Source organism: Canis lupus, chromosome 4 (genome assembly GCF_003254725.2).
Source record: "Canis lupus dingo isolate Sandy chromosome 4, ASM325472v2, whole genome shotgun sequence".
NCBI lineage: Eukaryota > Metazoa > Chordata > Mammalia > Carnivora > Canidae > Canis > Canis lupus.
In genome coordinates, this window is record NC_064246.1 from 26,538,030 (window position 1) to 26,559,072 (window position 21,043).

The following is a 21,043-nucleotide window of genomic DNA, read 5'->3' on the forward strand; positions in this document are numbered from 1 at the left end:
CTGTGGAAGTTTGGGACTTCTGAGTGCTAACGAGCTACAGTTTCCAACCTACTTGATATGTTTGCTGTCATTTTCTTTTCTGGTGACGTTGGGGAAAGGAAAAGTCACACAGTCTGTCAGTCTTGTCTGCTCCCATGAAACAGGGAAAGTTCTATTACTTTCCTCGTGGAGACTGACAGCTATGCCATCTCTTCCATCACTGTAGAGTGATCTCCTCCATCCCAGATCATGAATTGGGCCAACAGGATTCGGCTATAATGCTCAGCTGTCAAGGAGTACTTGCAGGACAGCAGTGAGAGCAAGAAGGAAGGGGGCTCACCCCACAATAAGGAGCAAAGCATTATCCTTCACCTAATCTAGTGTCTCTCAATCTCAGCACCAAGGACACATTGGGTCAGGTAACTTCTTGTTGTGGGGGCTGTCCTGTATACTGCAGGATGGTTCCAGTACCCCTGGCCTCTACCCACTAGATGCCAGTAGCACCATCCAATTGTGATAATCAGAAATGTCCTTAGACTTTGACATATGCCCTCTAGGGGGCCAAAATCACCCCCCAGTGAAGGACCACTGAGAGAATTCTTTCAAACAGTTGTAGGAATCTCTGTGGGGGTCTGCTGTGTTCTCTCAGCGGGGAGCATAAGCACATCTTATTAGGAGGGGACAGTTGTAGGTAAATACAAGATGGTTGTGGGGAGTTAGGGGAGCTGAAGGCTTAAAGACACCAGACTTCCAAGGATTTTTTAAAGACACAGAGTGAAAAGCAGCTTCAAAAAATGCATGATGTTCCAGATCTAAATGTTAGAATTAATTGGGCTCTAGTGATCACACTACACAGGGGTTGCAGTTTGCTGGCTCATGGGTAGGGTAACTTCCATCCCTGTCTGCTCAGGACAATTCTAGTTAAAGCCTGTTTTCAGGGCATCATGAATAATAATATTGTCCCTTTTACTCTGAGAGGTGCTCCTGTTTAGACAACAAATTTATATAATCAACCTCCTGCGGGCCAAGTGTAGCTCAGTACTGTGTGTGTGGACAAACACAAGTACTAATTCTGAGACCCTGGGGTGGGGGTGGGGAGGGCATGATGTGAGTCCCTCTGTCCTCACTGCTCCTTATTGTCTTCTCTGCACTTCCTGTGTTTCACCATCTCTAAAATGCACATTGCATTTTCTATTGCCCCCCAACTTGGTCCCCACTCCCCGTACATCTCAGCATCTCTGACTCCATCTCAAAATGAATGGCTTCTTAAAATTGTCATTGACCATGAGGCTATCGTGGTGGGTTTGTTGTCACTGCACATTCCAGCTTGGTTCCAGTTACTAGGATTTTCACTCCAGATGACTTATACACCTTTCTGATAACTCATGTGCCATTTAAGAATGCACTGTGATTTGGCGTTGAAAGACAAAGTTATTGTGCATGTGGAAAGGGCATACACTTGATAGCATAAAGCAAATATTTGTTGGAGTAACAACCTTGATTTATGAATATGTTTCTTGCAAAGCCACAAGCAGGATATAAGAAAGGAAGAGAGTTCTTGAGGCATTTTAACGTAGGAAACACTGGGTCATTTTTAATTGACAGTGGTTTTTCTCTCTTGCTAATACATAAAACAACCTTGGATTCATTGAAATACCGTCAGGTGTCACCTGACTGGCCCCTGGAAGTGTTTAAATTGGGGACCTCCAGTGGTTCTCATACTTTGTTATGCATAGAAGTGATCATAGAAGTGATGAATTAACTGTAGATACCCTAGACCCCACCTACAAAGAGAGTGATTTGTAAGTCAGGGGTAGACCTTGGCATCTAAACTTTTAAAGATTTATTTATTTGAGAGAGAAAGAGTAGGGTGGAGGGGCAGAGGGAGAAGGAGAGAGAAAATCCTCAAGCTGACTCCCTACTGAGCGCAGAGGCCAACAGGAGGTTCAATCCCATAACCCTGAGATCAGGACCTGAGCCAAAATAGAGAGCCGGATGCTTAACTGACTGAGCCATCCAAGCACCCTTGAACTCTTAATAAGTATCTCAATAGGAGATTCTGATACGTGTGGCCCACAAACCACCCTGCTAGATACTCTGATACAATCACCCCCTCTATTCCACTTTGGAGGAATCTGAGGTTCAGAGAGGGAAAGGAAGGGGTCTGCTCATATACAGTAACCGGATGAGCTGGGACTGAAGTGATATTTCCCAAGTTACCCATAAATAAATGTTTTGATGAATCTGTATTATAAATGTTTCTGGAGTTCTTCTTGGCTCTTTCTTCTGGAAAGGAGATAGGCTCAGGATTTGGGCCTGTATCCAGGGTAGATATGTTTTTCTCTCTTCCTACTTAGCCATCACCATGGGAGATACAAAGAGGGGTCTTTGCAGTCCCATAGCTTAATTAACTGTCAAGGAGATAAGAGTAGGACATGAGGGACATTAGGTGAACAAACCAAGTCTATGATCAGTGATGGATAGAGCACATAGGATAGAAGGCTTTGAGAGTGGACTCCAGCCATGGTCAGCTAGGTCCAGGACAAGCTGAAAAGTCTTTTCTGAGAAGAAGGGGTTTAAGCTCCACCTTGAACTGTGGGTGAGATGTACAACAGCAGAGAGCAGGTGGAGGCATTTCAAGTGAAGATAAAATGACCAGACAGGTTACTCAGTCTTCCCGCAGGTCTTGGCAGGTCCTTAGAAGGTGATGGGAATAAAACCTGGAGGTCTGGCTTGAAAGCCAGGTCAAGACAGATCAAAAAGTTAGCCTTGTCAAAAGCTTCAGGTCTATTCTTACCTATAGACAACCCCTGGTGATCCCAAGTTATTAATCCACCCGGAGGCCTATCCTGACCTGAGTTCCCTTGCTTTGAAGTGTGCTGTCCTCTGCAGCATGAGGAAATAATTTGCTGCCTGCTTCAATGAACCATCAGGAGAGCCAGCAGACCTAATGACATGTGAGAATATTAACCTCCTACCACGAAGAGCTGTGAATCTTGAGCGGCAGTCTATAATTCACCCTGGGCTCCTGAGCCAGACCTCTCCAGCTTTCTCTCTTGCTCACTTTCTCACTTACACCCAGAGAGAGAAGGAGAGACCTGCTCATAAAACTTTATATTCTCCAATAGTGTGAGCTTCACTGAGCTGCTTAGTAATGAGTGACTTTCCTTTTGCAGCCATGGAAAAATGTATACCCTCAGAGGCGAGGTGGGGGCTATTTTCAGTGTTGCATTTTGCATAGGATTCTTTCCCCTAATCCTGGGAAACACATGGTATCATGGAAGGTGACCATTAAAAGGCTTCGATAAAAAAAATAAAATAAAAAATAAAAAATAAAAATAAAAAATAAAAAATAAAAAAATAAAAGGCTTCAATAACCAAACTTCTTCATAATTCTAAGCTTTGTCTTAAAAATCAAAGGGAAAGTGGAGGTTAGGACTCTAATCTAAGGACATTTTGGAAGTTAGATGGGACCTTAGAGATATTTTATGGTCACTTGAAGGCAGAAGGAGAACTTAAACCTCATTGTGTTATAACTGTGTTTTTGCCCTTGTTTCATGAGACCATGGGCCCCTTGAGGACAGGATAATATCTTAACTGTGTTTATGCTCCCAGGCCTATCAGAGTGTCTGATCCCTGTAGCACCTCAAATAGTGTCAGTGAAAAGATGGAGCAAATCATCTGCTCCAACTCCAAGTTTCACATATGAAAAAAATCCAACAACAACAAAAGAAACAGAGCCCAAAAGATAATTGAACAATGGACATCGCTGAGTTTTCCTAGGGCTAAAGTGAGCCTGCTTTCTCCTGTTTGCTGCTGGTGAGAGGACTGCCACTCTCTAAGCGCTAGAATGCCATTGTGGTGTGTTCATTAAGCATTGTGTTGTTTTCATGGAAACTACCTAGTAAACTCATTGAAGCCAGGGGAGCCCAAATTAGGGCATAAAATATGAAAATGGGAAATCAGCTGCCTGAGGGATAGGAGGTATCTCAGACATTCAGGCATGGCCCCCTGGAGGAGAGCATCTAGCAAAGTAGGAGTTCTTGAACCAGGAGAGTATTTCCCACTTTGCTAGCAAATCCTGGCCCATCAGGTTCCACATAGGTGGGAGCAGACTTGTGTCATTCACCCTGAGTCTGGATAAATAAATATAGTAAATACTCATTGAAGGAGGAGTAAAGTAATGAATTAGAGTAACCCATGCTATACTTATTAAGGTACTCTTTTGTTTAGCCAAGCCATTTAATTTCCATATCTCAAGTGTCTCTGTACAATACTAGGCACATAAAGGCTTTTTGATGATTTATAGATATAATGAAATCAAACTTTCTTCCTCTGCTGCCTTGGCTAACACAATGAGTGGGAAAAACCAGTGGTTAGTGTCCACTCTGGATATATGTAATTCCATCTTTCTGGTCTCTCCAAATTGTTATCCTCTTTCTTCTGCCATTTTCTTCTTTTTAAAATTAATTTTATTAAAACCAGTCAAATTAAAACTGTTTCTGTCCAGGGCATCTCAAGGTCCATTCATTATGGCTTCTTATCTTGGCAGAAGATCGGCATGGAAAGGCAGCTTGGCCATTATGCACATACAAAGCCCATCACTTCCCTACCAATGGCCAATTCATCAAACATTTATCTTTTGCCCTCTGAGCACTGTGTCACTTAGCCTGTCACTCCCTAGTCTAGGATGCTAGGAAAGATGAAAAAAAAAATGCAGGGGGTAGGGGGAGAGTTTTTTCTCCTCCAGCTTTTCCCTCCCAGAATATTTTGTTAATCAGGTTTCATACTTGAGACTTGAAACTCTCCCCCTCCCCCTGCTGTCCTCCAGCCTCCATGTTTTTGGCCATATGTAGGTTGGAGAAGGCCTGCTACATTTATGCTCAACTTTTTACTGAGTGATGATGTGACTAAGGCAAGGATAAAATTTTAGCTTGGAGACTTTTTCTCCTGCAACCCACTTTAGAGCAGAGAATGTTAGAAAATGAACAGACATCTTAAAGAATTGAATCCAGCCTCTCCAGTTTACAGAGTTAAGGGAAGCCCAGAGCAGGGCAAGGATTTTGATGGCAGGAAGGTAGTCACCAAGGCAGAACAAGAATCAGGGACCCTGGTCATTCTTCAGACAGAGGTTCTTGCAAGGTGGCATTTCCTAATGTTGTCTGATGATTCTGAATACATGTTAGTATGTCCTTTGGAGCTTTAGCTACATGCTTCCTTATCTGAGCTTAACTAATTACCTCTTTTGAAAATACATGATCTCCCCCCCCCAAAGAAAAAAAGAAAGCCTAATCTTTCAAATATCAACAATCCTTATCTACTTAGGCTTGTTTTTAGATACCTTATCTCATGTCCTCCCCATTCCAATATCTGCAAAGTATGTAAGTCAGGGATTTTTCTCCCACTATAATAGATTAGAGAATTACATCTGGGACTTGAAAACAGACATTGTGAGCCCAAATCTAGTGGTCTTACTTTGTGTGTCTACTTACCACATTTGTGTTTGGCTTCAGTGAGTTGACAAGGTAGTCTCCCTTCAAACATCACATTCTTTGTGAAAATATCACTATGACATTCTACCCCCAAGAGCAGCAGTCAAATAAACCAAAGAGGCAGATGGGCATGAAGGAAGCTTCATTTAGTCTGAGGAAAATCTCCTGTTCATCAGGCTTCATATCTGCAAGCATTTGATCTGTCTTCTTTGTCCCTAAAACTGTTACTTCTGTTAGGTGTTGGTCCTCGGGGCCCAAAATGTGCCATTATATGAAATGGAGTGCAACCCTGACAAAATTGTTCTTTGAAAGGTTTTGCAAAGCACAGAGTGAGGGCTGTTTGAAAGAAGGGAAATGGCTGCAATAGTGAGACACTTTTGGAGGCCACCATATCACCCAGGGCCTTCTTTCCTTCAGGAGATATAAAGCTATCCTGTAGTCTGGGACAGAAAACATGTTTTCACCTTTTTCAGCCAACTGGGACCTCACAGAATCAGTAGTTGGCATATTTTTGCTGGTGTTCCTGGCCTGCTTCCATTCCAGGGGGCCCTGCCCATGGGGAGCTGGTCTTTGGGCAAGTATTTGATTAGGGCCCCTCTGGGTCCCTAGGGCCTTGAGGCACAGCCGTGTAAATGTCTCCCTTTCTGGTTGGTTTGCAATGAGTAGACACCATCTGTTGAATTAAAAATTCCCTTTATGGAGGGTGGTGAAAGGCTTATGTGGAAGAGACACTGTTATCTTTCAAGCAAACAGTTCATGAGGTTGAAGAGCTGTGTTCTTGGCCCAACATATGTTTGCCCAATGGCTGTGGGAGCCTCCCCCACCAGGCGCTGAATTCCGCCCCATGGCGACGTGCACACATACCGCGGCTGCAGCACACCATGTCCACTCCCTTACATCTCCCTAGTAAAGAAAACCTCCATTTATAGAACCCGCCAAACAAACTCACTCTTTAGACTCTTAAAAACAAACAAGATCCTGAGGCCACAGGCTCCATGCGTGCATGTGTGGTTTTGTAAAATCTCAAGCCGTGAATCAAAATAATTTTAGAGACATAGTCAAAGCCCAGACCAAGCCCTATCACCAGGGTAGGAGAAATGCAGGAAAGATTCACTGAGAGGCATGGAGGACAGCCAGATGGGCAGAGTGATGGGAACAAGATATGGAGGCATCTGGCATGTTCATCGGGAGGGTACCTGGTTCTCACCTCGGTCCTAGGGACTCCCTTACTATAATAGCTTCAGGACAAACATAGGAGGGTGCATCAGAGACGGTGACCACTGCAGCCCTCATTTCTTTCCTCTCAACTTTTAGAGCCCATTTTGCCCACGTTGCTTAATAATGTGCTATCCTATATGATTTCTCTTCTTCACCTCAAGTCCCACTTTTTCCTCTGTTCCATAGTTGATGAATTCACTGGGGGCAGGCGCTGTGACTTGTGCATCATTGGTCGCCCCAGAGGTAGATGCTCACGAGAGCCTGCCAGGCTGGAAGTGCTTATCACATACAGGCTTTCTTGTGCTAAGTAAGCTTGTTGGAATGGCTATTGCTTGCATGCCAGGATTAGTTATCTCTTCTTATGTTCCTTTGCCATCAAATTTGGTGTAAAGTATAAGAAGATGCTCACAGAATTAGAATTTAATTGGATTGAGACTTTGCTGAAACCGACTTCCCCTTTAAAACCTTTCCTAAATGCTCCCCCTTCTCAGAGTACTGTTTACCATCTCAATCTAACCCATTACCCTGCAGTCTCTGGTGACGCCTTCCCTGCCTACATCTCTTGCTTAAAGTCGGAGAGCATGCCACAGTCCTCTTCGTAGCCCCAGAGACTAGCAAAGTACTGGGCAAAGAATTGGCACTCAGCACCTTTTGGTGAATGAAATGAATGAATGAATGAATGAATGAATGAATGAATGAATGAATGAATGAATGAGCTATAGAGGTACATGCCAAGGGGGGAAGGGAACCGTTAGCTGGTAAATTTCAACCCAGCTCCACCTAAAGCATACTTCACCTCATGAAGGGCACATTGAAAAAAATGTAAGAATTAGTCCTTCAGGGGATTTTTCCTGGAGGATCAGGAGGGGAGCAGTAGATAAAACACAAAAGAATTTGAAGATCATCTAGTTTGAGCAATATGATTGAGGACACACAATGAATGAATCACAAAGCTGTAACAGAGCGTTTGGATAAAGGATGCGGCAATGGTGTATTTCCCTTTCTAGATCTCAACCAGAAATTATTTAGAGGGACTTTAGCATAGTTCAATTGAAGGAGTACTGCACGATATGTCCAAAGGTTCTAAACATGGCTTGGTTACTATATATGGTTAAAGGTGAGCCACTTTACCTCTCTCATCATCAGTCACCTTCTGTGGAGGATAGAACACCTGAAAATTCCCCTGGTCTATGACTCTGTGAAGAAGACCATGACAGGCCATATTTTACACAAATAGAATTGCAGCTTTGACATCGAGTTATAAGCTTTAAGAGGCCAGTGTGTTGACACATGCCTTTTTTTAATGATGGAGATATCCCCATAGTTAGGGAAGCATTAAAGAGGTTTTATTCAGTCCCGGCTAGAGGATCAGAAAAAGGCACTGAGTTTAGCGTGATAGAGAATGACAGAGCTAGAACTCTCTGCTGCCCTCTTTCCACAAGGCTGTCTGGCAGGGGAAGAAGCAGCTCTTGGCTGCCTTTGGGAAAACCTCAGTTAAAAAGGAAGTAGGTCCAGTCGGATAGGCACAGAATCTGAGTAGCATATTAGAGTCACCAAATCTAATCTTCTATGCAGAAATCTCTTCTAAACATTCTCCTTGACTCTAACCTCTGATCGAGTACATATACTCAGAAGGCAGCTTAATCCTTTGGTGAACAGCTCTCCATTTCTGTAAGTTTTTAAAAATTGATTCAAGACCTCTCCTTCCAACTTACATTATTTTCTCCTATTTGTTTTTGATTCTGCCTTCTGGAATGCCAGAGTCTTGGTACTTGGAAGACAACTAAGTCTCTTCTGCTTCTGGTTAAATAATTTTGACTGTCTCCATCACTGTTTCTTAACACCCAGCTGCTTGGTCTCTTTCTATGGTACTTCTGAGTACCGATGCCCCTTTGAGTCTGGCACTCAGAATTGAAACAAAGCTCCAGGTGAAGTCACTTAAGGGCCAGTAGAGCAGGATCAGATTCACCTCTGTGGAGGCAGCCCCATTCTGCTGATTCATACTAAACCTTCTTTAGATACACTGCTCTTTATCCAAGGGTCCCCCATCTCGTGTTTTTATTTAAAAGTAGTAGTTACTGGAGTTTTTTTCTGATTATAAAACATTTATTTACGATAGAAAATCTAGTAACTAGTGAACACTTTAAAAGAGAAGAAAAAAAAACATCCTGTAAATAACCGTTACTCAGGAGTTAGTGGTTATAAATCTGGGCTCACTCTATCGGTATGCAGATGTATAAGTACCCCTATGCCCTGAAGTGTACGCGTGCGCGTATACAATTGTCATAAAGTCCTTGTGTACGAGATTATATATTAACAGCAGTTTATAAATTAGGAATATCTAACAGACTACTTTAATGACTCTTAACCATCACCATGGAGAACATGGTACAAATTAAAATTTGTACAGGGAATGGAGGGGAGACATAGATGACTTAATTTTCATGCATGAGTTTGTATATGCATGTGCTTATATGTATTATAACTTCACTTTAGGTACTTAAATAGAAAGCATGACAATTTTAATGGATCAGTAGATAGACATCTATAATATCATATTTAATTACTGCATGCTATTTCATTATACAGATATATCAACCTTTATGTAATCATTTGTCATTGGGCATTTAGGCATGTTTACATTGTTACTATAAATAATGCCATACTGAACATACACCATGTGCACTTCTTTGATATTTATTGAATAAATTATTGGATTTACTGGAGGAAAGAGTGATCGTTTTTAAGATTTTGAATATAAATTGCCATCCAGAAATGTTATAAAAGTTTCACTCTTCCGTTAGTGTTGAATTGGTCTGTTACTTCAAACTTCTGACAAGATTATGTTAAGATTTAAGGAAACCGTGTATTCGCTAGTTAAATGAAAACATCTTGTTTAATTTGAATATTTTAGATTCCTACTGAAGATGAAATTTTACCCCACCTTTCTATTATTGACCATGTACATACCTTGTGTGTTATCTTTCCATGTCTTTTGTTTTTCCTGTTGGGGCTTTCAGCTTTCCCTTAATGCATTTCAAAAGCTCTTTTAATATTAAGGATACTAAACCTTAGATTGTTAGATTGCAAATATTTCCTCCAATTTACATCTGCCTTTTAATTTTTTTCTTCATATATGTATTTTGGGAGTAGTTAGGCTTTAAATCTACATTTAGGTCTTTACATTAGATAATGTGAAATTTTGTCTTTTTGGGTGGAAACAATGGGTTGATTCCAACAGGATCATTTTGGATCCTACTGTATTGTCTTGAATAGCTTTCTTGGGCCTGGGACTCCATAAATGTGATAAATTCATCCTTAACCAAGTCATTGGCAAAAAACAGGACCAAAGTCCCCAGAACCTTCTCTAGGAACAAGCTGGGCCATTCATTAGTGCTCTTCAGTTATATTTTTGAACCAGTTGTGACTCTACCTAAAGTTGTCATTTTCTAGCCCACTTTTTGCTCTCCTATCACAAGGATATTTTTAGAATCATTTCAAAGTCTTTTATAAACCTGGACACAGTATATATCGTCGTTCCTAGTCAGTTGTCCACATTAACAGTCTCACAGAACTTGTCCTTAATGTACAGAAACTGCCTGTTTGATACTCAAAGGTATATTAAAATTATATACATACATAAAATTAAGTAAATATATATATATATCCTGTTACATATTATAAAGGATTTGAACTAGCTTACTAGAATTAACAAATAGATAATAAATAAAATATAAGGGCTATGAAAAAAGAAGTCTTAACTGTGAAGTTAGAAAGCAGATACAGAGACTATGGGATATTACTTTTTAATTTTTTAATTTTTAAAAAATTTATTTTTTTAAGATTTTTTTTTTTTTTTTTTTTTTTTTTTATTCATGAGAGAGAGAGAGAGAGGCAGAAACACAGGCAGAGGGAGAAGCAGGCTCCATGCCGGGAGCCTGATGCGGGACTCCATCTGGGGACTCTAGGATCACGCCCTGGGTCAAAAGCAGGCACTGAACCACTGAGCCACCCAGAGATCCCTAAAAATTTTATTTATGTTTAAAGATTTTATTTATTTATTCATGAGAGAGAGAGGCAGAGACACAGGCAGATGGAGAAGCAGGCTCCCTGCAGGGAGCCCGATGCAGGACTCAATCCCAGGACCCCAGGATCACGCCCCCAGCCGAAGGTAGATGCTCAACCACTGAACCACGTGTCCCTATAGCAGTTTTCTTAGTATTATTAAGGTATAGTGTGTGACGGCTTCCGACTTGATCGCACTTAGAGTTAACAAACACCTAGCCAACTACCTTAGATTTTTGACTGGTCTTGTCTTCAGGTCTCTTATGCCAGTGTTGAATTATTCTTTTGTGTAACTCAGAGATCATTCATCCTCATAGGGAGCTTAATACAGTTTTGGGGTGACTTTGACAAATCCCATAAGATATACTGTCATATGGTGTCAGTATTCACGGTCCTACACAGCCATGAGCATGTCTGTATTCATCAGTTTCGTAGATACTTTCATCGCCTATTAATATACTTATAAAGACTAATCGATTTAATTACTGAACATCTACCTATCCCTGGCTATGTGACCTGTATGACAGACAAATATGTAGAAAATCTATAGGCCCATCTGAACATATAGTACTATCTCTAGGAATAAGCTGTAGGAGATACTATATGGTATATGTAATATACGATCTCTAGTAATGTACTATATATATATATATATATATATATATATATATATATAACCATTTACGTGGGATATAAAAAGAATTTTATGACAGAAAGAAAGACTATCTCTCACGTAGTGGGATTAATGGCCTTTCTAAAAGTGCTGCCCCTGGGCCATTTTCTGGGACATGAACAGTCCTATCGCAGCTGTCCCATTCTTTTTTCTTCCTCAACCCCATACCATACCAACTCTGTGTTGCCTGTCCTGTCCTTGTAGCTTTGGTCATGGCCTCTGTTGTCAGTTTGCAGACATTTCCCAAGGACCTGCCATGTGCCAGGCTCCACACTTGGCACGGCGGGGCTCATTCAAGAGGTACAAGGTGCTGTTCCTGCTCTCAAGGGTGATATTTAAATTATTTAACAACTACAGTGATCAATCAGGAAGATCCTGGCTGGAAGCAGGGTCCTGAGAGGCGCCAAGCTGTGTGGGGCATTAACCATTTAGTTGCTGGATTATGGAAAGGTCTGGGGATTCCAAGGGGGGAGGGCAGGTAACAGGAGGAGCATTCAGGGTACTCAGAGCCAGGATGATTTCCAAGTGGTAAAGAAGCTCTGGTGTATAGATTCAGACTCACTGATTGCCCCCTCTGCCTGTACGTTGACACTGGCCCCAGGGTAAATAGAGGGAGGCATTCTGGCCTCTGAAGGAATGGGAATGTAGGGATTGCCCTCCTAGCCTCTGGCCAGCTGCCCTGAGGCCTGCTCTTTGCTCCGCCCTTGAGATTTCCCTGTCAGCTTTTCTCTGAGCAGCTAATAGGCTCTGGGCTGAGCAGTAGTCAGTTGACAAAGGGCTATTGAGCCCTCACTGTGCATTTGACAACTTCCCAGGTATTTATGGAGGGTTACATTGAGATCCCTTTTTGTTAGGGGGCCGGGCAGACGGACGTCATCCCAAAAGACTGTTCGAGAGCAGACACCGGCCAACCCTTGCAGGCCGACAGGACTAGCCAGGGTGGTGAACATCAGACAGACAGGCTAGGTCCTCTAGAATTTCCATAGCCTCCCCATTTTATCGGTTAAAAATATGCACCTGGATATCTGGATAGATAGAGGGGGTAGGTGAAGATCTTAGTTCAGATATGATTTTCTTCTTTGGTTTGAGAACATCCCGACTTCTGGTTCTGGGTGTGAGGCCAGCTATGGTTCCACAGAGAGAGACGTTTCTTCCTTGGGGTCTGTGGTTAACCGTGGCCCCATTCCTTGCCTGTGTCATGCAAGGCAGGAACATCGTCCTCCGTATAGACTGAGAACTGAGGAAAGAGGGATCCAGCCTTTACCACAGCTTATACCTCAGAAATAGGGTTGGCAGTTCTTGAATGGAGGGTTCGGGAGGTGTCCTCTGGTGGTTTTTCTGGCCAGATCTTTTGCAGGGTAAGGGACAGGAAGGGGTTGCTATGGATTAGTAGCTCCTCTGTCCCAAAGCTACCAGCCGTGCATTGGTCCTGGCTCTTCTCCTTCCCCACTCTGACATGCGGCTGACTTTTGGGGATAGAGTGAAGGCCGCTGAGCGTGAGGCCACCCAGGAGCAGCAGAGATTGGGGTCCGAGCAGCCACCCCTTTGTGGGGCCTGCTGCCCCGCCCAAGGCCCGTCCTTAGCAGCCCACAACCACTGGCCTAACTGGGAAAGGGCTGCGGCCGCCTGGTTAGTGCCGCTGTTTTTATAAGCTAATGAGGGCAGAGTGTGAGCCACGGGCAATGATGCCGGGATATTAACTGTGACAGGACGCTTGATCATAATTATCTTAACGAGGATAGGGTTAATTACAGTGGAAACTTAAAAGTTCTCTCTGTTTGAATCCGCTAGAGCTGAATGCGTTGTGATGTTTTGTCATTTTGATATGACTTTGGAAAAGGCACTGGGACGCTCCCAGCGGCCTCGGTGGCTCCTGGGGGAGCCCAGCCAGCGCCCCGCCAGCAGGTAACTGAGATAGCACCTGTGGGTGAGGTCACGGCAGCTCTCCTGCTGGGGAAGCAGGAGGCAGGCAGCCTGCCGCGCTTCCGAGGGGCTAATTGGGATTCAGAGCAAAGCACCTGCCTCAGGTAGGCCAGGACGCACACCGGGCCTGGTGTCCCCACCTGCCCTGGGCGTCTCTCTCCTGGGCCTGGCAGGCCTGTCCCCAGCTCCCCGTGCGGAGGTGAACCTCCAGTCCCTGACCCCGGCAGACCTGTGCGCCTCGCCTTCCCAGCGCACCCCTCAAACACCCGCAGACTGCAAACCGGCCTGGGGAGGTGTCACCTGGCGTGACAGGCACCCCTGCACCCGGGCTCTTGGGTCTGGGGTGCATTTTGCTGTCCGCACGCTAGGTGAGAGCCGAGAGATGGCAGTCCCATCATCTTTTCCTTGTAGCTGTCCCATTAAACAGCATAGACCTGTGTGGCTCTTAGGGCCTTGGTTGCCTCTTTGGGCAGGCCTCTTGCGTAGAGGGCCGTGGACGCGAAGGTCGACGCCCAGAATTTCTTTCCCCTTCTCCTTCCACGAAAACAGCAGCTGCAATAACAACAGAAGTCAAGTTTTTAAAAAGCAAAAAAGAAAGCATCCCCCAGGTGTGGGTTTGTTGGCCTCCACGCGCCAGCCAAGCCCCAGAAATGCTGTCTTCTCCAGTTTTACCCTTCAGTACGTTCTCGTTCTCAGTCTCCTGTCCCCAGTCCCTCAGCTCTGAATTTAGCTGATTAAATCACCAAGTGTACACGGCACTGATGACATGAAGACAGGGATTTATTAATTAGCAACCCCCCATATAACACGATTCCCTTTTAACTGAGCAGCTAATAACATTACATGGCAAAAAGAATCTTACAACCAGACAGGTGACGGGGGTGCGGGGGGTGGACGGGGGATTTGAGCCCCAACTTCCCCTACTCCTCTGTCTCACCAGGGAATTGAGCTCTGCCCCAGAGGCTGCCCCAGAGAAAGGCAGCTCTGTGGGCACTCCCTCTGGTGGTCTCCGCTTTGTCCCTCTTCATGCTGTGTCATTTTGTCTTTTGCCTAGCCCCCTCCACCCGGGCATTCCTGGAAGGGAGCTTTCTTTTGCTTGCCAGTTGCCAACCATTTGCTGATTCTCATGATAAGAGTATTATATTTGCATAACATAACTCGGGAACAATGCACATTTGGATGCTGCCTTTGACCGGAGCCCAGCTGATGTTTGTGCACAAAGGGCTTATTAGCCATCCATAAGGCGCCCTGAAGGGAGGTGGCCTCCACTCCCCTTGTGGCAAAGAGGGCCTCATCCTGTAAAGGACTTTGGGATCATCACTCATTAACCCCCACGGAGGAAGGGACTTCAGGAAAGGTCGAGGTTTCCCTGTAGAAGTCAGACTTGTTGTACACCTTGGCATATTTGCTCATCTGTCCACCCCCTGCGTCCAGAACACATACCACCCCCCACCCCAGACCCCCAACACACCCTCTAAGGTCACAACTACCAGAAAAATCAATGAATGCAAGGAGGAAGGAAAAGAAAGGAACCAACATTTGCTAGTGACATGTTAGGCTTCTTTTGTCTGTATTCCCTAGGATCCCGTGAGCTGGAAGCAGCACAGAGCAAGGGGGGTCACACGGGTTATTGACATGACCAAATTCACACTCCAGGTAAATGGCAGAGCTGAGACCAAGTCCCCCGAGTCCCGCTTCCCAGTGTGTAACTTGTGTTGTGCTTCCCTGAACCATGAGGAAGAAGAGAGAGGAGGAAGAAATGAAACACAATGACCCCACTGACCCCTCGGCCAAACTGTGGTGTTCGCCTGCCTGCGGTGGTGCTGGCCTGAGGGGTAGGGGTGGTCTGGGTGCTGGGCCCTGGGAGGGGGCGGGAATAGGACATGCCGAGGGAGCCTGGGGCTTTAATGACTCGCAGGGCACAGTACACCTCGCAGATATCGACTCCCTGTTTTGGGGTCTGCTTGGCAGAGGGTCCCACAAGGGCCATGCGTGCAGCTGTCCGGAGAAGGCCTTGGTGCTCAAGTTCACAGTCACATCAGACGTGCAGGCCCTGCACACACGAGCAGGCGGGTCCGCAACGTACGTGCCATCAGTAAATGAATAAGTAGTGTAGACAACATCTCCCTGATTCGACACATTTTATAGAGTAGCCAGGAGATCCCATGCGAGTCCGCCCTCTGGTCGACGTCGTAGCTCAGCTGTCAGCCCGTGCAAGCTCAGCAGGGCTCTGGGGGCTGGCAGGTGAAGGCGCTGGGAGTGTGTGTGTCTGTGTGTGTCCCTCCACCGGGCGGCTTTCTTTAATTAACGTCTGTGAGCCGGGCTGGGGGAGCTGGGGGGGGGCAGCACATGCACACAACGGCCCCTCAACGCCTCTACCCCCCCATCCCAACACTCCCAAGACCATAACCTTAAGAGTTAACTTCAGCTAAGTATAAAAACAAGGCTATTTTCCCCTTCCTGGTACTTTTTTTTTTTTTTTTCCTCCTCCTCCTCCTCCTCCTCCTCCTTCTTCTTCTTCTTCTTCTTCTTCTTCTTCTTCTTCTTCTTCTTCTTCTTCTTCTTCTTCTTCTTCTTCTTCTTCTTCTTCTTCTTCTTCTTCTTCTTCTTCTTCTTCTTCTTCTTCTTCTTCTTCTTCTTCTTCTTCTTCTTCTCCTTCTTCTTCTTCTTCTTCTTCTTCTTCTTCCCTGAGCCGGGTACTTAATTCTTTCAGATGCTTGATTATTTACTGCCTTGACATCTACATTGCTGCATTCCACGCTTCTTTCAAAAATAAAGTGAGAAATCCACTTTCCATAAATTAAAACCCTAACTTCATGCCAGGAAACCTTGAAACAGAAATCCCCCCCCCAACTCCTTCCTGAAGCCACGCCCCCCTCCCCTCCACCAAAACAAAAACAGAAAAGAAAAAGAAATCAGGAAAGAGAAAGAAGCAGCCCTCTCCCGACTGGAGTGATCATGTGCTCCTGCAGATGCCTGGCCTTTGGGGGCAGCCACAGGGACACTGGGCAGACGCAAATTAAGTGATTAGTAAAGAAAAAAAAAAAAGAAAAGAAAAAAGAAAAGAAAAAAGCAGAGTGTGTGTGTGTGTGGGGGGGAGCGAGAAGTCAACGGCAGCAAAGAGGGAGAAAGGAAGGCTGCCTCGCCTTTTCCTGGACTGTGCAGAGGAGAACCGCTAAGAAATGATACTTGAAGTTATATTTATTATTGTAAGAGGGGTATGATATTTCTGGGCAGGAATGATGGATGACAACTTAAATTTGTGTCCAGGGAATGAAGGTGAACTGTGACAGAGTTATTTATCTTGGGAATGGAGGTTAGGGTCAGCCGAGGCTGGGTGCCTGAAGGCACAAGACATTGACAAATTTATCCTGCAGGCCGTATCTGAAGCCCTTTGTTTTGGATCCTGGCTACTCACTAAGTGACCCTCATCCTTCATGTTGGCAACGCGTGAAGGATGCGGGGAGTGCCAGCGGCCCCTTCCCCCGCCGCCCCCACCGGGCTCCCGCCACTAATTCTTGTCATTCACTTTGCTGACAGGCACCAAGCCCAAACTATTCCCAGTCCTGAAAGGGAAGGTTAAAATATTTATTTCGGCTCATAATGGCCTCCCTGATTTAGTGCAGGATCATTTTTCCTGTTGCCTTTGTCATTGCAGGTCACTGGAAGGACTGAGCGCGTTCGGGAGCCTGGAGGAACTCATCCTGGACAACAATCTGCTGGGGAACGACCTCGTGTTGCCAGGGTTACCCAGGCTCCATACCTTAACCCTGAACAAGAACCAGATATCCTTGGCCCTGCCCGCTGCCTCTGCTCCCCCCCTGCCCCGCCTGGGCCCGGCCCGCACAAGCCTCCCCCCACCCCCCCGCCCCCCACAAATACCTGCGAAATGTCAAATGAGTTTTATGTGTCAGCTAAATTAAAGTATGTGAAATGCAGTCCATGGGCAGACAAAGCGTTCTGTCTTCTGGCACTCGGGACACTTCAGAGTAATTTATTATAGGTCATTCATAAATGAAATGCACCATTATATCTTCCTGTTGCTCCATTTTAGTGTAGAGATCTAAGTTATGGCTGTGAAGAAATCTTTTTAATAGATAAAAATAGAGAAAGAAAATAATGTCACTGCTGCCGAGAAGGCAGAGCCAGGCTCTGTTTGCTTGGGCTCGTGTGGGAGGGCGACCTCTGGTGGGAAGTAGCGGGTGGTGCCTCTCAGCAAACTTGGCCATCACGGAGGTTTCTGGAAGGCTCTGGTGCAGGCTGGGGAACAGGTCAGGCCGAGGAAGGGGGAAGGGGCAAAGAGGGGAGGTATGGGTGAGGCCCAGGCATAGCTCTGCCTTCTGCGCTGTGTACTGTCCTGGAGCGACGACAGAGGTCTTGCTCGGTTGCATGTCTTCTCCTGAAGTGGGTGAGGACCTGGGCAGCCTGGGATGAGGCCCCAGGGGCGTGACCTGGTCTGGATTGCATAGACAGGCTGAGAATGGACTTGGGAGCTTTCTGCAGCATAAGGCGCCTAATTCCGTAGTACAGTTAGGGCTTCCCGAGCTGCCACAGCGCCAGCTGTGAGGCGGGGAGTGTTGCCTATTTTGTTGACTCCTGTCTCCTTCAGGAGCAGAGCTTCGGTGAATGTTTGTGGGATGAATGAATGAGTGACTATCATCAGCTCTTCTTTATTGAGCACTTCTGTGGGTCAGGCACTTCACTGGCTAATTTTAGGTGTTTTTTTGTTTTTGTTTTTGTTTTGTTTTTGTTTTTGTTTTTTTTGGCAAACCCTGGGAGAGGATCTCCATTTACCTAAATGAGGAAAGAGGTGAAGTTTAGATCCACAGCCAGACATTGACCAAAATGCTGGGTCTCAGATTTAGTCTGACCGTAGCCGTATCCAAAATTCTTTCCGTTCTCCCGGGCTGCTTCAGACTTGAAGTCTAGTCACTGTGTTTTATGAGTGAAACATTTCATTTTTTTAATTTTTTTTTTTTTTTTTTTTTTTATTTATTTATGATAGTCACAGAGAGAGAGAGAGAGGCAGAGACACAGGCAGAGGGAGAAGCAGGCTCCATGCACTGGGAGCCCGATGTGGGATTCGATCCCGGGTCTCCAGGATCGCGCCCTGGGCCAAAGGCAGGCGCCAAACCGCTGCGCCACCCAGGGATCCCTGAGTGAAACATTTCAGACCTAGAGTAGTTTAATTACTCGTTCATGTTCACATGATAAGTTAGAAGTAAAGGGATCAGGGCATTTGCCCTAGAGGGTGAAATAAAACCAGGTATATCTGTTACATTTACCATGTATGTATATGTCTGCTTTAAGAATGATAGGCCAAATCATTTCTTAGCCTCAGTTTATACTTCAAGTCATAAGACAGTATTTTCTTTATTGGATAAAATATGCTACTGTTGGCATTATAAGTTGGCACTTTGATAGAGGTAGAAGGAGAGAGCCCACAAGTAAATATCTAGTCTTTATCATAATGCAATATTGATGGATTTTTTTTCTTCTCCTATCCTTTGGTCAACTAACTTCCCTAGTCATTGTTTGAAAAATTATTACAATCTGTGTGTCTAATGGGTCCCTTGACTGTCTTAGGTGATCAATTGGGTGATATCCTCAAGTCAATCAAGAACAAAAGGATTATTAGAATAGAATTGGATGAGAGGGCTCCTCTTTGAGGCCCCAGTGGTTATGTCCTTTGCCCCACACCTTTGGACTTGGGTTTATGAGTCAGCATAATCATGTTTAGCTATGTGGCTGTGGACAGGTAGCCTCTGAAAGCCTCTGTTTCTCATTTTGTGTGTATGTGTGATGTCACAGCTTTCATTTGCCTGTTAGGAGAACTGCTTAAAAAAAAAGAACGTATGAAAGCCTTATTTGAATGTTGGAATCAAAGTGCCATGACAATGTGAACCAAACAGTTTTCTGCATGGGTGAAAACCCAGCTGCCTCTGCCCTTGGATATTGTCAAGTTGGCAAAAGAAGGAACAGTGTCATGAGAAGGACTTCCCAAATAGCCCATACATCAACACACAAGGACTTTGTCTGACAAGTGCTGTACAAATGCTATTCCCAAATTCAATTCCTCTTCTCCCCTCAGCACACTTCCTGGCCAGTTCTCCGTTGCATTAATTGGTGCATACTAAGAAATGTAAGCTCATTTCAGCACAAGCCTGACAAAAGCAATTAAAAGAAGAGCACACCAACTGTGAAAGAACCTCATTTCACATAATCCCAGTTTGCAGATGAACTGGTGGGTGATTTTTTTTTTTGTAATCAGCTTCCTATTTGTATAATAATCAATCAATGAAAAGCATTTGTTGGATATCTAAGTGTCCAAAATAGGTAGCTTATAGTATTTCTTTCCTGTTACCGCAGACATTTGAGGAGACATTGAGTAAATATTGCTGATTGATATAATACCTGATTACTCTCATTAGGTTAGACTAATAAGTGAGATTCATGCTTCATGTGAATTTGCTGAGCATTCTTGTCTCCCATTTTAGAGGGCTCATTTTCATAACTGGCACAGAATATGCCAAAAATGCACAGGAATTCCCTCTGGATTTTTTTTTTTTTTTAAGATTCCCCATGTAAGAGAGATCATATGGTATTTGTTTTTCTCTGACTTATGTCATTTAGCATAATGCCCTCAAGATTCACCTATGTTGTGGCAAATGACAAAATTTTATCCCTTTTATGGCTAAATTATATATTATCATATTATAATTATATAAAAAAGTATATGTCATAATTTTTTCATTCAACTACTGATGGACACTTAGGTTGTTTTCATATCCTTGACTACTATAAATAATGCTCTAATAGACACAAGAATGTAGAAGTCTTTTTAAATTTTTAAAAATTTTTATATTTATTTGTTTTTAAAGATTCCATTCATTCATTCCTGAGCGACACAGAGAGAGAGGCAGAGACCAGGCAGAGGGAGAAGCAGGCTCCTTGCAGGGAGCCTGATGTGGGTCTCCATCCCAGGACCCAGGATCTGGGATCACACCCTGAGCCAAAGGCAGATGCCCAACTGCTGAGCCACCCATATGCCCCAAATGTTTATTATTTATTTTTGAGAGAGAGCATACACATGGGGAGGGGCAGAAGGAAAAGGAGAGACCAAGAATATTAAGAAAGCTTTATGCCCAGCATGGAGCTTGCAGCAGGGCAGGATCTCACAACCCTGACATCATGACCTGAGTCCCCGTTAAGGGACACTTAACGGACTGAACCACCCGTGCACCCCCAAATATCTTTTTGAGTTAGTGTTCATTTTCTTTGGATAAATACCCAGAAATTAAATTGCTGGATCATGATGTATTTCTATTTTTGATATTTTTAGGAACCCTCCTATTGTTTTCTGTAGTGGCTGCATCAATTTACGTTCCCAGCCACAGTGCACAAGGGTTCCTGTTTTTCCACATAACACTTGTTATTTCTGGTCTTTTTTTTTTTTCTTAAAGAGTTTATTTATTTATTTGAGAGAGAGAATGAGTGAGAGAGAGAGAGCACAAGTGCGGGAGAGGGGCAGATGGAAGAGGGAGAAGCAACTGCTGCCTGAGCCGGGAGCCTGAGATGGGGCTCTATCCCAGGACCCTGAGATCATTACCAGAGGCGAAGGCAGATGCTTAACCTACTGAACCACCCAGGTGCCCCTCTGGTCTTTTTGATAAAAGCTATTTTGGGGCATCTG

The 21,043-nt window shown here is 44.4% G+C and overlaps 1 protein-coding gene across 11 annotated transcripts in view; it reads left to right on the top strand.

Moving 5' to 3' along the window:
* LRMDA (leucine rich melanocyte differentiation associated) overlaps positions 1–21,043 on the top strand; it is a 1,023,935-nt gene that overhangs the window by 549,704 nt on the left and 453,188 nt on the right. For all 11 annotated transcript variants that reach the window (XR_007410032.1, XR_007410033.1, XM_049108827.1 and 8 more), the window contains exon 3: positions 17,009–17,140. Coding sequence is in view for 9 of the 11 variants with exons in the window: in XM_049108827.1 (XP_048964784.1) it covers positions 17,009–17,140 (132 nt within the window). In the remaining 2 variants the exon portion in view is untranslated. The remainder of the gene's footprint in view (positions 1–17,008; positions 17,141–21,043) is intronic.